General features: G+C 41.9%; 1 protein-coding gene across 2 annotated transcripts in view; it reads left to right on the top strand.

Moving 5' to 3' along the window:
* The window catches only part of nbeal1 (neurobeachin-like 1), a 50,422-nt gene that overhangs the window by 29,155 nt on the left and 6,035 nt on the right, over nucleotides 1-15,232 (top strand). For both annotated transcript variants that reach the window (XM_024294506.2, XM_024294505.2), the window contains 25 exons: nucleotides 16-175; nucleotides 257-359; nucleotides 430-589; nucleotides 711-869; nucleotides 2,949-3,108; nucleotides 3,365-3,453; nucleotides 5,481-6,086; nucleotides 6,403-6,578; nucleotides 6,654-6,942; nucleotides 7,010-7,318; nucleotides 7,922-8,071; nucleotides 8,151-8,308; nucleotides 8,522-8,646; nucleotides 9,694-9,820; nucleotides 9,894-10,042; nucleotides 10,115-10,248; nucleotides 10,314-10,415; nucleotides 12,156-12,251; nucleotides 12,330-12,454; nucleotides 13,826-13,966; nucleotides 14,049-14,179; nucleotides 14,248-14,357; nucleotides 14,670-14,787; nucleotides 14,856-14,953; nucleotides 15,033-15,149. In XM_024294506.2, coding sequence (XP_024150274.1) covers nucleotides 16-175; nucleotides 257-359; nucleotides 430-589; nucleotides 711-869; nucleotides 2,949-3,108; nucleotides 3,365-3,453; nucleotides 5,481-6,086; nucleotides 6,403-6,578; nucleotides 6,654-6,942; nucleotides 7,010-7,318; nucleotides 7,922-8,071; nucleotides 8,151-8,308; nucleotides 8,522-8,646; nucleotides 9,694-9,820; nucleotides 9,894-10,042; nucleotides 10,115-10,248; nucleotides 10,314-10,415; nucleotides 12,156-12,251; nucleotides 12,330-12,454; nucleotides 13,826-13,966; nucleotides 14,049-14,179; nucleotides 14,248-14,357; nucleotides 14,670-14,787; nucleotides 14,856-14,953; nucleotides 15,033-15,149 — 4,092 coding nt within the window. The remainder of the gene's footprint in view (nucleotides 1-15; nucleotides 176-256; nucleotides 360-429; nucleotides 590-710; nucleotides 870-2,948; nucleotides 3,109-3,364; nucleotides 3,454-5,480; nucleotides 6,087-6,402; nucleotides 6,579-6,653; nucleotides 6,943-7,009; nucleotides 7,319-7,921; nucleotides 8,072-8,150; nucleotides 8,309-8,521; nucleotides 8,647-9,693; nucleotides 9,821-9,893; nucleotides 10,043-10,114; nucleotides 10,249-10,313; nucleotides 10,416-12,155; nucleotides 12,252-12,329; nucleotides 12,455-13,825; nucleotides 13,967-14,048; nucleotides 14,180-14,247; nucleotides 14,358-14,669; nucleotides 14,788-14,855; nucleotides 14,954-15,032; nucleotides 15,150-15,232) is intronic.

The raw sequence follows: 15,232 nt of genomic DNA, 5'->3' as shown, positions 1-15,232 counted from the left end.
TTTTTCTGGGCGCAGCTTCCAGCCGGTCATGTGGACGTGAGCGTGCTGGTCGCCACGCAGCTGCTGATCGAGCAGGTGACTCAGGAGAGGAATCAGGCTCTGCTGCAGCAGCTCCACGCACATCTGCTCTTCAACTTCAACATCTGGAGCAAAGGGGACTTCCCTCTGCGCATAGGTGGGACAAAAATAAGCCCACCCAGGTGTCGCCTAGTGGGAAGCAACGACTTAGTCTGCTCTCTGTTCCCTCCTAAACAAGGTCACATCCAGTACATGTCCACCGTCATTAAGGACGACAGGAAGCAGTTCAGGAGGAAGTACGGCGTTCAGTTCCTGTTGGACACCGTGCGCCTCTACTACGGGTACATTTACAGACCGTTTCCCGTTTGTCCCAAACTATTCCCACTCCTCACCGTCTTCTACATACTTCAGGAAAAACGCTAATAAAGAGAACGACCTGGGCGAGGACGACGTTCGCGCCATCCGGGCGTCTCTGTGCGGCTTGATCAAGTACTACATCAGCAAGGGCACGTCGCAGGAGGAGATGCACAGCATTCTGGGATACATCGCCGCCATCGGGGACGAAGAGCAGGTCAGTTCGTTGTTCAAATACAGTGTTTGCACAAATCCAGTCTGGATCCTGATGGATTGGAGACATACAGTGAGGCTAAAAAGCTCCTAAACGTCTCAGAACCTCCCCGTTTGATTTGCAGCTCAGCTGTGTTCTGGAGCTTCTGCTCAGCCTGCTCCAGAGCAGCCCGGCCAAAGACCAGCTCTTCCTGCACCTCTTCGAGCCCACGGCCGCAGACTCGTGCTACGCTCTGCTGCTTAATAACAAACACTCGGATCGACTCAGAGAGCTCGTCTTCAAGGTGAGTCTTTGCAAAGCTGTTCTTCACAGACATGTGCCGTGTGGTGCTTGTAGTTGATTGTGACCTGAACACTTAGAGTAAAACAGATATTGGCGGCTAATCTATCAATTTCTTTAGTCAAAGCCATTTCAAAACTACCTTTTTAAATATCAATTTGAAAGGTGCAGAAAGACTTGCTTCTTATTCAGTGAATTAAATTTGTTTTATTGTATTTATCTTAATCTGACTTCTTTAAGAAATGTTTTAGCATTTTAAACATCATTCTGGGCCTTTTTGTTTTATATTTACGTGTATAAAAATCTTTCTTAAATATTAGAAATGCTAAAAAAAAATTAAAAAGTTATTAAATTACAGGAAAAAGTATATATATATATATATATATATATATATATATATATATATATATATATATCTTTATATTGGTTAATTCCCTAACTTTATTCTAATAAATCTAACTCCACTTATTTCCTATGTATCATGTTCTTTTGTGCCCTCAGGAGTTGTATTCATAGAAATTATGCGATCGTTATGCTAATATGTTAACAACAACATGCTAACATGTTGGCAACGACTTGCTTACATGTTCATGACAACATATTAACGTACTTACAACAACATGCCAACTTGTTAGCAACAGCTTGCTTACATGTCAGCGACAACATGCTAACATGTCAGGGAAAATTTGCTTGGATGTTAGTGAAAACAAGTTAATTTGTTAGTGACAACATGCTTACATGTTAACAACAACATGCTAACATGTTAGCGACAACTTGCTAACATGTTAGCGACAACTTGCTAACATGTTAGCGACAACTTGCTTACATGTTAGCGACAACTTGCTTACATGTTAGCGACAACTTGCTTACATGTCAGCAATAACATGCTAACATGTTAACAACAACATGCTAACATGTTAGCAACAACTTGCTTACATGTCAGCAATAACATGTTAACATGTTAACAACAACATGCTAGCATGTTAGCGACAACATGCTAACATGTTAGTGACAACTTGCTTAAATGTTAGCGACAACTTGCTTACATGTCAGCAATAACATGCTAACATGTTAACAACAACATGCTAACATGTTAGCGACAACTTGCTTACATGTCAGCAATAACATGCTAACATGTTAACAACAACATGCTAACATGTTAGCGACAACATGCTAACATGTTAGCGACAACTTGCTTACATGTTAGCGACAACTTGCTTACATGTCAGCAATAACATGCCAACATGTTAGTGAAAATTTGTGTACGTTGCTAACAACATGCTAATATGTTAATGAAAATGTTACTGAGAACAAGCTAATATGTTAGCAACACGCTTCTTACATGTTAACGGCAAGCTAAAATGTTAACAACATGCTAACATGTTAGCCACAATATGCTAATATGTTAGCGAAGGCCTGTTTTCATGTTACTGACTACTTGCTTACATGTTTGGGACAACATGCTAACATGTTTACAGCAACATGCTGACATGTTATCGACAACATGCTGATATGTTATCGACAACATGCTAAAATGTTAGCAACTACATGCTAAGATGTTAGCAACAACATGCTAACTGGTTTACGACATACTGACATGTTAGTGAAATGGTGTTGACATGTTGGCAACAACATACTGACATGTTGCGACAACTTGGTTACATGCTAGCAACAGCATGCTAACATGTTAGCAACAACATGCTGATAACATCACACCAGTAGTTTATCATTTGGAAGATACTCAATTCTACATGATGATCAATCACTGCTTACAGTTGCTTAAAGTTTTGAACAAATATTAACCTTTTTTTTTTAAATAATTTATTTTAAACAAAACCTTTTAAAGAATGTCTGCATTCACCAAAATGGGCAATAGAAAAATGTAGATGGAGGAAACAAAGCTTTATCATTGTTCAGTGGTTTATATAAAAAGTCTATTGATTATGACACATTAATAATAAAACTTGTATATTGACAAACTGTTACAATTGGTTGGACAATACGTTGTTGTTGCAGACCTGCTGAGCGGGCAGACTGTCTCCAGAGTGGCTAATGATGTTTTTCCTTTTCACCGTCTGAGCAGCTTTTTGAGCGCATGCTGCGCTGCGACCGCGTCTACGAGAAAAACAAGCAGCGGTTACGCCTGAGAGAAGCCGGTTACTCCAGCCTGTCGCTGCTCTTCTCAGAGCTTCACATCACTCCAACGTTGGTCCGCTGCCTCCTCAATCAGATCCTCCACACAGGTTGGGTGTTCGAAACTACTTTTAATTGTTTCACCCTCTAGCACATTTGGTTTTGAATTTGTTGTGTTAGAACTTGGTATGACACTATTTAATGATGCAGCCAGACTGAAGATTAGATTAATCGTCATGAAAGCTGGCAGGATCAATACCCTGTTTGTCATCAGGGAGAAAGCAGAGAACGTCATAGCTGCAGGGAATTACTAATCAATACTTCTGCAGGAATGTAAATATTTCTCTGGTTATCTGAATTCTGCAGATCAAGTGGTCAACTATAAGGACCTGATGGCTCTGGTCCAGCTCACTCACCGAGCCGGACCCAACGTGCGCCTCATTGTCTGCAAACGGGTGAGTAGATTCTGGGTGTAAAACAGTTCTCGGGTTATAAAGGAGGCGTGTGTCGAAGAGATTGAAGAACCTTTTGAGGATCCAATAGTTTGTAATACTTTAGCATTATAGCTTTAGCCACAGAATCGGAACAGACCTGGTTCTGTGACAACAGTATTTGGTCAGAGAATTGACCTAGCTTTCATTTTCTAAATGGCTTCACTAAAGAAATGAGAGAGTTGTCCTTTAGAGCAGTGGTTCCCAACCCCCGGTGTGTAGGACAGTCAGTACCGGGCCACACAGGAAAAAAAAAAGCAATCAAAATTTTTCCTGTTTTAGATTTGGAGAACTACTAGATTCTCCCTATCACATCCAACTCATTTTTGACCCATGTCGAGTCATTCGCTGAAAATGTTCTTTCGTGCTAGTGACAATCTGCTTACACATTAGCGACAACATGCTAACATGTTTAACAACAACATTTTAACAAGTTAGCGACAACTCGCTTGCATGTTTACGACAACATGCTAACATGTGAGCAACAACTTGCTTACGTGCTAGCGTGTACTCACTTACATGTTAGTGACACCATACTGACATGTTAGTATAAATATGCTAACATGTTACCAACATTTTAAACAGCATTTTAACATGTTAGCGACAATTAGCTTAAATGTTTACGACAGCTGGCTAACATGGTTAGGACAATATGCTAACATGTTAGCAAAAACTAGCTTAAATGTTTATGACGGCATGCCAACATGTTAGCGACAACTTACTTATATGCTAGCGAGAACTTGCTAAAATATGAATGCTAAATGTTTACAACAACATTTTACAGCACATGTTAGTGACAACAAGCTATCTTTTGAAAAGCATTCTAACATGTTTGAGACAAGATTTTAGCAACAACATGTTTCTTTGTTAGCAACAACATGCTTTCATGTTAGTAACAACATGCTAACGTGTTATTGTAAACTTAACTTTATGTTAACTGCAATATGCTAACGTGTTCACAACAACATTCTGACATGTTAGTAACAACATGCTAACATGTTATTAAAAATGTAACATTATGTTAACAGCAACATGCTAACATGTTCACAACAATATGCTTCTTTGTTAGCAACAACATGCTAGCATGTTCACAACAATATGCTTCTTTGTTAGCAACAACATGCTAGCATGTTTACAACAATATGCTTCTTTGTTAGCAACAACATGCTAACGTGTTTACAACAACATGCTGACATGTTAGTGACAACATGCTAACATGTTAACAACAACATGCTAACATGTTTACAACAACATGCTGACATGTTTACAACAACCTTCTGACATGTTAGTGACAACATGCTAACATGTTAACAACATTTTAACATGTTAAACATTTTGACATGTTAGCGACAATTAGCTTAAATGTTCACGACAACTGGCTAAAATGTTAATGAAAGCATGCTAACATGTTAGCGCCAACTAGCCTAAATGTTAACAACAACTAACTAATATGTTCATGATGAAATGCTAAAATGTTAGCGACAACTTGCTTACATGCTGATAACTACTTTCTTATATATTAGTGACAACATGCTAATTTTTAAAAACAAGCCAACTTTTAAAAACATGCTAACACCTAAGCTAGCAAAGTTAGCAAAAGACAACGTCATTTGGAAAGTTTCTATTTGCAGGAAACAGAAGTAGAGTATTCAACTTCAAAATAAAAGAAAACTGCAATTAGCAGATTAAATTTTGGAGTGTTTACTTCAAAAATTGATTTATTGCAACAGTTCTTCCCACAGACCATAATAATGATGGATATTATGATAACAGCGGCTCACAGGAAAGAATACAGACTTTTGAGTCAATCTATGTTTTCTAGATGATCTACTGTTTGCCTTTTTTACTTTGGGTTGAGGCAGAAAATGTTGCCTTTTTTAAGATAGTGTTTTACAGCTTTAATAACAGCAATTCGGGAAGCTGTAAATTGGCATTAACAAACTTTGAAGTGTTAGAAATCTCCTGCAGTGATGACCCCTCCTGGTCCTCAGGTGTACCAGCTGCTTCAGTCCCAGCAGGAAGCTGCAGTCCAGATCTCCAAGCAGCAGTGCTGGCAGGACACCCTCATGCGCCTTTTTCTACGAGGGGAGGGCTCCCTGCCGCTCCGCAGCTCCGACACCATCAGCGCCTGCAGCTTGGACTTAAACCGGATGAGCGGCGGCGGCAACCGCCTGGAGCTTCCCTTGGAGAGGAGGGGGCGAGCAGGCAGCGCCGGGCGCTTAGATCGGCCCGAGGACGACTGGCTCAGCCTGGGGGACACTCGCTCCGTCGACAGCCTGGAGAGCGGCGACGTCATCTCGCTGCTGGACACGCCGTCGTCCTCCGCCTCCACCACCGAGCCCCCCCTGCAAGGCAAGCCGTGGGTGGTGGGCAAATCCGGGGGCTTGGTCCTGGATCTGTCCCACATCCAAGCATACGAGGGAGCGGAGAGCGGCAACCAGACACCTGGGAGCATGCCCAGCACGCCATCGCCGCTGGAAAGTTCCAAGCCGTTTCCCGGAAGCTCTGGCGATCGAGACGCAGCTTCCTCTCAGGTGGAAGACAACTTCCTGTTTAGTGACAACATCTCGCTGGGGGAGTCCTTCAACAGCGCAGAGGTGAGCACTGATTATGCTTTTATTTTGAAAGGACAAACTTCCCGCAGCTGGAATATTTTAAGAGGACAGCAGATAAAATGTCAGCACCACCTCTGGAGACTTTCATCTCTTTGGTTTTTTGTTTCCTGTCGCTCCCAGAAGGTCAAACACGTCTCCTCCCTCTAGTCTCATTCACAGTATTTGATGACATTTATAACATTTTAGGACACAAGTGGAATTTGATCACGCAGAAGAGATTAGAGTTTAGTTGCCAAACACCTTTTTTTTTGTTCTTGAAGGTTTGACTGACGGTTTTTGGTCTGTTGTCGCCCCCTAGAGGGCGGAGGAGGAGCTGTGCAGCATGCTGCTGGAGATCATCCTGTGTGTGATGTGGCGAGGCGTGGAGGGCTCCGACGACTCGGCGTGGCTGGAACGCGGCCAGGTCTTTTCGGCTCTCACCAAACTGGGAACGGCCAACGAGCTGCTGCTCCCCGTCGACCGGATCAAGCTCAGGCGAGCCTCCTGATTGGTTTGTAATCAGATTCCTGGATGCATTTGATAACATCTTCCTTATACGTTTTTTTTTAGTTTGATGGAGCGGATGCTGGAGTTGGCGGTGAGCGACAACCGCGAGGCGTCGACGGCCATGCTGCCGCAGCACACCGAGAACGCGGTGCGGCTGCTCCACATCGTGCAGGACTTCCTGCAGACCGAGGGCCTGGTTAACCCGGCGCTGTGGACGGAGAAGGTGCTGGAGGAGGCGGTGACCCTCATGGACTGCCTCATGGTGTGGTACTCCGCCGGTGCTCAGTGGTTCCAGCTCTCTCAAGTCGGGCTGAGACTTCTGCTGGGGTTCATGGCTCAAGACGACGTCCAAGTAAAACGTTTCTTCCTCAAAACTCCAAATATTTTGCGAGCTCTTTTCTAAATCTCACTGATTCCAGGTCTGCGCCATGGCCACCGCCAAGCTAAACGGCATCCTTCAGACGAAAGAGGTCTCCAGCCAGGACGAGGCCTGCTACCTGCTGGGGAAGTTAGAGGGGATCCTGCAGCGCTCCATCCAGGAGCAGTCCGAGGAGATCTACTCCTTCCTGGTGCCGCTGCTTCGAACGCTGCTCTTCAAAGTCCACCGGCTGCTCTACATGGAGCTGCACCTGCCCAAGCTGCCCGACACCAACGGAAGCCCCTCCTTCTTCGAGGACTTCAAGCTTTACTGCGACTCTCCAGAGTGGCGTGTCTACCTCGACAAATATGTACGTCCTCTGATCTGTTAGTAATGCACGTTCAAGCGACCACTTTGAATGAAGAGTCTATGGAAGCGCGTACAAAGCTACGCACCTTTTTAGGCTCTACGTACAAAATGCGTAGCCACTGAACACGTGTTGAAAGTTCTACCAGGTCAAACTTTGACCAATCGTAGACTTTGATTTTGTAGTGGAAGCTTTGATGGAGGTTAGCATGCTCTTGAATGGGCGTTAGCACCTCTGTTGATGGAGGTTAGCATGCTCTTGAATGGGCGTTAGAACATTGTTTGATGGAGGTTAGCATGCTCTTGAATGGGCGTTAGAACATCGTTTGATGGAGGTTAGCATGTTCTTGAATCTGTATCTGCACATTTTTGGATACGTTTTTAACGCGTACTTAGATGCGGGTTAGCGTGTTTTTGTAATTGTGTTACCATATCCTGTGTCTATTTAATGTGTGTTTAATGTGTTCCTGAATGCGCAATAGCACGTCCTTTGATGCGTGTTAGCATGTTCTTGAATACATGCCAGCACGTTCTTGAGTGTGCATATGCCCGGTGTGTACGTAGCTTTATTCCTCTGGCACTCTTACATTTTTTCTGTTTTCTTTAGATTATTCCGTACATGAAACAGTACGAAATTGAGACCTTCAGCCAGGGTTACGAGAGCATGGCGCTCTACTGGAAGGAGTGCTACGAGGCCTTCATGGTCAGCCTGCACAAGAGGGAACGGGAGCGCGGCGAGAGTAAGATCCGCTTCCAGGTGGGTATGCCGACCTCAAACCGCTCCATCAGCCGTCTCCGTCCACCTCATTCTCTTGTGTTTTTGTGAAACATCTCAGGAGCAGTTTGTGGAGCCGTTCTCTCGCCGTGGCCGCCAGGAGAACCTGCGCTACAACAGCATGCTGAAGCAGCAGCACAGTCAGAACAGCGCCACCCTCAGGCAGTGGAAGGCGGCCCGACGAGGCCTGGTTTGTGAACGAGGACCTTGGGCTGACCGGTACTGGCGTAACCTCCCCTTATACTATTGAAGTTTTTTAATCTCAAGATAAGATTTAAACCTATTAATACATATAAGTAAAAAAATGTAAATATGATTAAAGTAAAGCTACTGACTGAATGTTTTAGTGGTAGTAAAAACAAAAGATGCACAGATGAATACATCAGCTGGTATTTAAGCGCATAAATCCCGATTTCTAACCATCTTCATCAGGCTGCAGGATGAGATGCACTGGAGAGTGTCCAGCGCTGAGAACTTCTCCCGCATGAGGCTGAAGCTGGTCCGGAACTACAACTTCGATCCTCATCGAGAGGCCAGCGCTCTGAGGGACAACCTGGGTGAGTTTTGTGACAGGCGTGGGTTCTTTTTTGCAAAAACATTCAAGAAAAACCCAACATTATTTTTTTGTCACCATACTTGTCTTGGACGTGCGGATTCTTTAAACTTTCTCTGAAGAAAATTTGATTTTTATTTCACAAATGAATTTCTTTTTAAGGTTTTGATGCTCATCTACATTCATTCTTATGTCAAATACATTTCTGGCCTCTTCTGTTGGACATTATCTACACAGTTTTTAAATATTGCTCCACCTACGGTGGCCTGACACGTTCAAAAATAAGCAAATATTTAATTAAATGTGTCGGCGCAAAAAATAAACATGACAAAGATAATCATTGTAAAAATGTCAACTATTGATTTGAGACTTTTTGGTACATTTTTCAATATTGTTTGCTTATTTAATAAAAGAAATAACCAAAAAAAAAAGTTGAAGAAAATATCTGAAAAATCTAACAGAAGTTCAAATCAAACTGAAACATTTTTGCGTTGATTTTCATCTCTTGTGTGCACAATTCTTTAAAAAATATTTGTTTACATTAAAATATGAACATATTTGTTAAAATGTTGTTTTTATATTTATTTCATAAATACAAATAGCAAAGTAAGTAAGTAAAATCTAAATGAAAATAAATTTGGCTGCTGGTATGTTGGAATTAAATGAGTTAATATTTGTATTTAAGTATTATTTTCACTTGTAGAGTGAATAAACTTAAAGAGTTTATACATTTTTAATATGTTCATCATGTTTTTGTTATTTTAGCCGCTTCAGTTTTCCAGAATTTCTTGATTTAATGCACAAATTCTTCAAACTATTTTACCAAAATAAAAGCCTGACTGTGCTTTTATTTTGTTATTTAAAGTGATCACATCAGATATGACTAAACAAAAATGTAAAGAATAACTTTTTTTTTTAACTCTGAGAGCCAGTTTTATTTAAATTAAACACCATTTGACTCAAAATTATTAAAATTTTTAATATTTATTAGAAGTGCTCCTGACTGACTCCTCCCCCTTTTCACCTGGGTTCATCACCCGATGACCTCCAGGTGTCCATCAGCAGCGCGTGAACGCCGAGTCTCTGCTGCTGGAGGCGGTGAAGCAGGTCAAAGTCAGCGACCTGGAAGACGACATCCTGGAGCTTCCAGAAGACGATCCCGCTGTCGCCAACAACCAGTAAGCTCTTCCCACCGCGACTTGTTTCCAAGCTTTAAATCGTTGCTGAAGCAAAACGCTTCCCGCCATGCAGAGTGGAGGCGGAGGAGGCCGGCCAGAAGGAGAAGCTGGTGCTGTGGGAGGACTGCGAGCTGGTGACGGTGGTGGACGTGGTCCCCGGACGCCTGGAAATCACCACCCAGCACATCTACTTCTACGACAGCAGCCCAGAGAAGGAGGAAGGTAAGGAGGAGAGGCGGTAGAGATCAGCGAGGAAGCGCCGTCCTGTGAAATAACTCCTCCATTCTCCTCAAGGAGAAGGGCACGACTTCAAATGGCCGCTGTCGCAGATCCGAGAGGTTCACCTCAGGCGGTACAACCTGCGGCGCTCGGCGCTGGAGATCTTCCTCATCGATCAGACCAACTATTTCCTCAACTTTAAAAAAGAGGTAGCAGAATTTCTGATTATTTGAAAAGAAGAATTAAAATCAGACTGACAGTTTTCTCTGATCAGGCGAGGAACAAAGTGTACAGCCGCATGCTGCTGCTGCGCTCGCTCAGCCTGTATGGAACCAGATCACCGCAGGAGCTGCTCAGAGCGTCAGGACTCACGCAGGTCAGCCTCACACGCCCACAAATGACGCACAAGGAGCAATTCTGTTCATATATTTACTTACGCATGCATTTATTGATGTGTTTCTGCATTTATTTAAAGACCCACCCTGATAAAAACTGATTTTTTTGTGTGTCTTGTGGCATTTTTCTGATGATGGATTAAGAAAATTTAGCTTAAAGGGTAACTAAACCCTTAACTTTTTTTGGCTCTTGACCTCTATAAATGCGGTGGACTTTTTGACTCATGGGCCACAAAGGGTTCTAAAACTTGACAGAAGGGCACTCCAGGATCAGATTCTTTAAGTGTTTTGGTAAGCAACCTCAAATGAGAAAGAAACAACATTGAACAAAAACATGCTTTTTTACATTTAAAAACTGTGGTTTTTGTTCTTACTTTAGTGCCAATTGCACCAATTGGTTGATGAATTTCAGGGAAAAACACACACAGTGTTTGTTGTGTGAAATAATCGGAAAAGTGACACACATGAACGTGAAAAATCACCAAATCTTCCAACACAACATGAATGCAATTAACTTTCTGCACCTAAAAAATAGTCAGTTTATTTATTGTGCACCATCTAAGGCCCGGGGCAGATCCGGCCCTTTGGGTTTTTATATCCGGCCCTCCAGATCATTTTTAGTTTATCGTTATTAATGACTCAATGTTACATTAATTTGTATACTTTTGACAAAATATATTTTTATGGAAAATAGAATATAATAATATTTATTTGGTTTGAATCATTGACTGTATAAGAGAACTGGATAGAGTGAGTATGATGTCACAGTCAGACAGCGTCGATGAGCAGTAATTAATCCAAGTCAGACTGAGTCGTTTTTATGGGCACCACTCTCACCAATCAGGAGTGAGTTTCCACTTGAGAGTCTGTCAATCAAACGTTTGACATGAGACCACCCACTTTTATTGAGGCATCTGATTGGCCAGTTCATTACTTGAATAACTTGAACCACGGAAAATATGTCATGAAGAGTTTAAGAGAGTATCAGAGCAAGAATGGTTATTTTGACAAATGGATGACTGAGTAAAAGCTGTTTATTTCTCAATAGAGGTTTATGGGATTTTGGCTTCTTGGAGCCAACAGGTACTTCCTGTTTGGAGTGGGGGGGGGGAGTCGGTCAACCCAGTTCTCTATATACAGTCGTATTTGTCGACAACAAAATGGTAAAATGATGTTTTTTTGGGATAATAAACATATAAACTTGATAGTCTTTTCCCACTAAAGTGGTTGATTAAAATATATTTTCTGAGATTTTGATTTTTGAATTTGAAACAGTCTATTTCAAGCAATCAAATGCATGTGTAACACATTCAACAGAGCTTAACAACCACACAAATATGTCAGATACAAGAAAACTAGCGATCAAATAGCTTGAAAGGAAGTTGGAGGAAGCAAACATATAATCCCGCCATCCTTTTTCATGAATTATTATATTATCATAATTTATAATCAGATATTTAAACCTTAACAAGACAGATTCGGGTCATTAAGAATCCTAATGTAACAATTAATCACATGACCTAGCTTGGAGGTGCATCAGTGGAGTTAGCTTAGCTCGGAGGTCTTTAAACGCTTTCTTCAGCTCTCTGTATTGCAGAATTACTACTTTTTCTTGCAGTAATTCTGTGATAATTCGGGATTAAAGTGGCTTGAAGGCGATGAGGAAGACTTGATAAGAGTTGCATGTTTTTCATCGTTAATTTCCTTGTTTTTTTTTTCAGAAATGGGTGAATCGGGAGATTTCCAACTTTGACTACTTGATGCAGCTCAACACGATTGCAGGGAGGACCTACAACAACCTGGCTCAGTACCCGGTGGTAAATATCTATTTTAGTAATAAAGCTTCCGGACGTTTTTGTATTTTCTTAATGCACAAAATACTGTTTTGCCTGCAGTTTCCCTGGATTTTAGCAGACTACACTTCAGACGAACTGGACCTGTCCGACCCGCGGGTTTTCAGAGATCTGTCGAAGCCGGTGGCCGTGCAGAACGAACGCAACGCCAAGGCTGTGAGAGAGAAGTGGGTATCGGACGGACGACTCCGATCTGTCCCTGGACGTTCGCTTGGGTCTTTGTTTGTATAGTGCAGGGGTCTGCAACCTGCAGCTCCAGAACCACATGTGGATCTTTTATCTCTCCATGGTGGCTCTCTGGATGAAGAAAAATAAAATAATAGTAATTAAAAAAAATAGAGTTTAGCTTCTATTTTAATGATATGCTAAAGTTTTTCGCTAGTTTGTTTTCTACTGAGGTTTTTAGGCTAATTTAGAATTTAGCTTCTATTTTAGCAACTGACTAATGTTTTTGACTAATTTCGTTTTCTGAGAAATTTTTTGCTAATTTGGAGTTTAGCCAATATTTTTGCAAAATGCTGATGTTTTCAGCTAATTTGTTATCTACTGAAGTTTTTTGGGATAATTTAGCGTGTATTTTGGCAACATGCTAACATTTTTTGACGAATTTAGCTTACTGGGGCATTTTAGGCTATTTTGGAGTTCAGCTAGTAATTGAGCGACAAACTAGATTTTTTTTGGCTAATTTGGAGTTTAGCTAATATTTTAGCAAAATGTGCTAACATTTTTGGCTAATTTCTTATCTACTGGGTTTTTAGGATAATTTAGAGTTAAGATTTTATTTTAGCAATACGCTAACATTTTTGGCTAATATCTTATCTACTGGGTTTTTAGCTATCTTATTCGCTAATTCGGCATCTACTAAACATAAAAGGTAAAAAGTCAAATTTTGAGACATGCTAGTTTCTTTTTATATTTTTGCTTTTGTTGGTACCAAAATACTTCACATAATTCACATTTATTAAAAAAAAAAAAAAAAAACATTAAGAAGGTCATAAAGCCAAATCCAAATTACTTAAAGGCTAAAGTAAGTCCATGCGACTCCTTCTAGGGTTTGATCAGTAGATAATGGACCCAAATCATCAAATAAAGTAACAGAGTAAATAGAAGGTAAAAGAAGTGACGCAGGGCTGTTGCTTACCTAAATCAATTTTAGAAAAGTGTATATAAAGTTTTCTTTTAGAAACTGACAGTTCTGTGAACGTGTGTAAACTTAGATGACAAAGAAAAACAGGAAACCTGCCATTTCTGTGTGTTCTGCACCTGCAAAACTTGTAAAAAATGTCAAATTTTACACAGATTAAAGGAAGCGAGACTAATAGTTACCTTCAAAATATAGCGACTGGAACCCAATGCAAAGAGTGCAAACTTGGGGGTATTTTTTCCAGTGTTTGTCTATATCAGAGTAGCTACTTTTAGTATCTGTGAATCACAACAGTTAAGCGGAGAGCCTTCTGGCTTCACTTGTGCTAAAAATCTGCAGAAACGTTTTCAGTTTCTGTCCAGAGGAACTACAAACATTTCCCTTTGGGTTTTAGGTATGAAAGCTTCGAGGACCCAACTGGTACCATCGACCGATTCCACTACGGCACCCATTACTCCAACGCCGCAGGAGTGATGCACTACATGATCCGGGTGGAGCCCTTCACCTCCCTGCACATCCAGCTGCAGAGCGGACGGTAAGAGGAGTCTGTCGCCGAAAGCTTGCCGCTCTCTTTTTTTTTCTTTTCATGGCCTTAATCGCCTCCTCCGTGTTGCCAGGTTTGACTGCGCCGACCGACAGTTCCACTCCATCCCTGCCACCTGGCAGACCCTCATGGACAACCCCAACGACGTCAAGGAGCTCATCCCCGAGTTCTTCTACTTCCCAGAGTTCCTGGAGAACCAAAACGGTGAGCCAGGACTTTCCGAATGAAGAGCGATTTATGTGTTTAACCTCTTGTTTTTGGTGTCCCGCCAGGCTTCGACTTGGGGCGCCTCCAGATCTCCAAAGAACGAGTGAACGACGTTGTTCTACCGAAGTGGGCCAAATCCCCAGAAGATTTCATCTACAAGCACCGCAAAGCTCTGGTGAGCCACAGTTCACTTCAGCAACTGGACAAATGCATGTTCTTCACAAAGAAATATCTGATTATTTTCAAAATTACATTAAAAAATATTTTAAAAAACACACTTTGACAGGAGATTTTTAGAATCAATAATTTCTTTAAAACAGAAATTGAATTTAAAATCGGTTTGTGGATTGGATGAATCGATACATGTTTAAGTAAATTTAGTGTTTGTAAAAATAAAAGGAAAACCGCTTTGAATGTAATCAGCAGGAATAAGTGATGCTGAAATCCTATTCAGGTTTCCCACAATCCTCTTGTTTTTGCACAACAGGAGTCTGAATTCGTGTCTGCTCACCTCCACGAGTGGATCGACCTGATCTTCGGCTACAAACAGAGAGGTCCTGCAGCTGTGGAGGCTCTCAACGTCTTCTACTACTGCACATATGAAGGTCAGACTTCTTCCTCCTTCCACACAAGCTTTAGGCTTCCAACACCTGACATTTCCCGCTCTCCTCAGGAGCGGTGGACTTGGACGCCATCACCGACGAAAAGGAGCGTAAGGCTTTGGAAGGGATGATCAGCAACTTCGGACAGACTCCCTGCCAGTTATTGAAGGTGAGTCCAAAACGCCAGGTGCCACACCGCACAGTCTGGGCGGAGTCATCATTCCTCCTCGTCGTGTGTCTGCAACCAGGAGCCCCACCCCGTGCGGCTGTCGCTGGAGGAGGTGGAGAGAAGGAAGTCCCAGCTGGACTCGTGTCCTCTCAACATGTTCGAACACCTCGGCAACCTCAAGTCCTTCTTTGTGGAGGTTTGATTTCTTCTTTTTGTCAGATTGGATCATTTCTTTGGTTGTTATAGTTGTGAAAACGCTTGTGTGTGTGTGTGTGGTGT

The sequence above is a fragment of the Oryzias melastigma genome, linkage group LG2, assembly GCF_002922805.2.
Source record: "Oryzias melastigma strain HK-1 linkage group LG2, ASM292280v2, whole genome shotgun sequence".
Lineage (NCBI taxonomy): Eukaryota > Metazoa > Chordata > Actinopteri > Beloniformes > Adrianichthyidae > Oryzias > Oryzias melastigma.
This window is presented reverse-complemented; position numbering and strand designations above follow the sequence as displayed.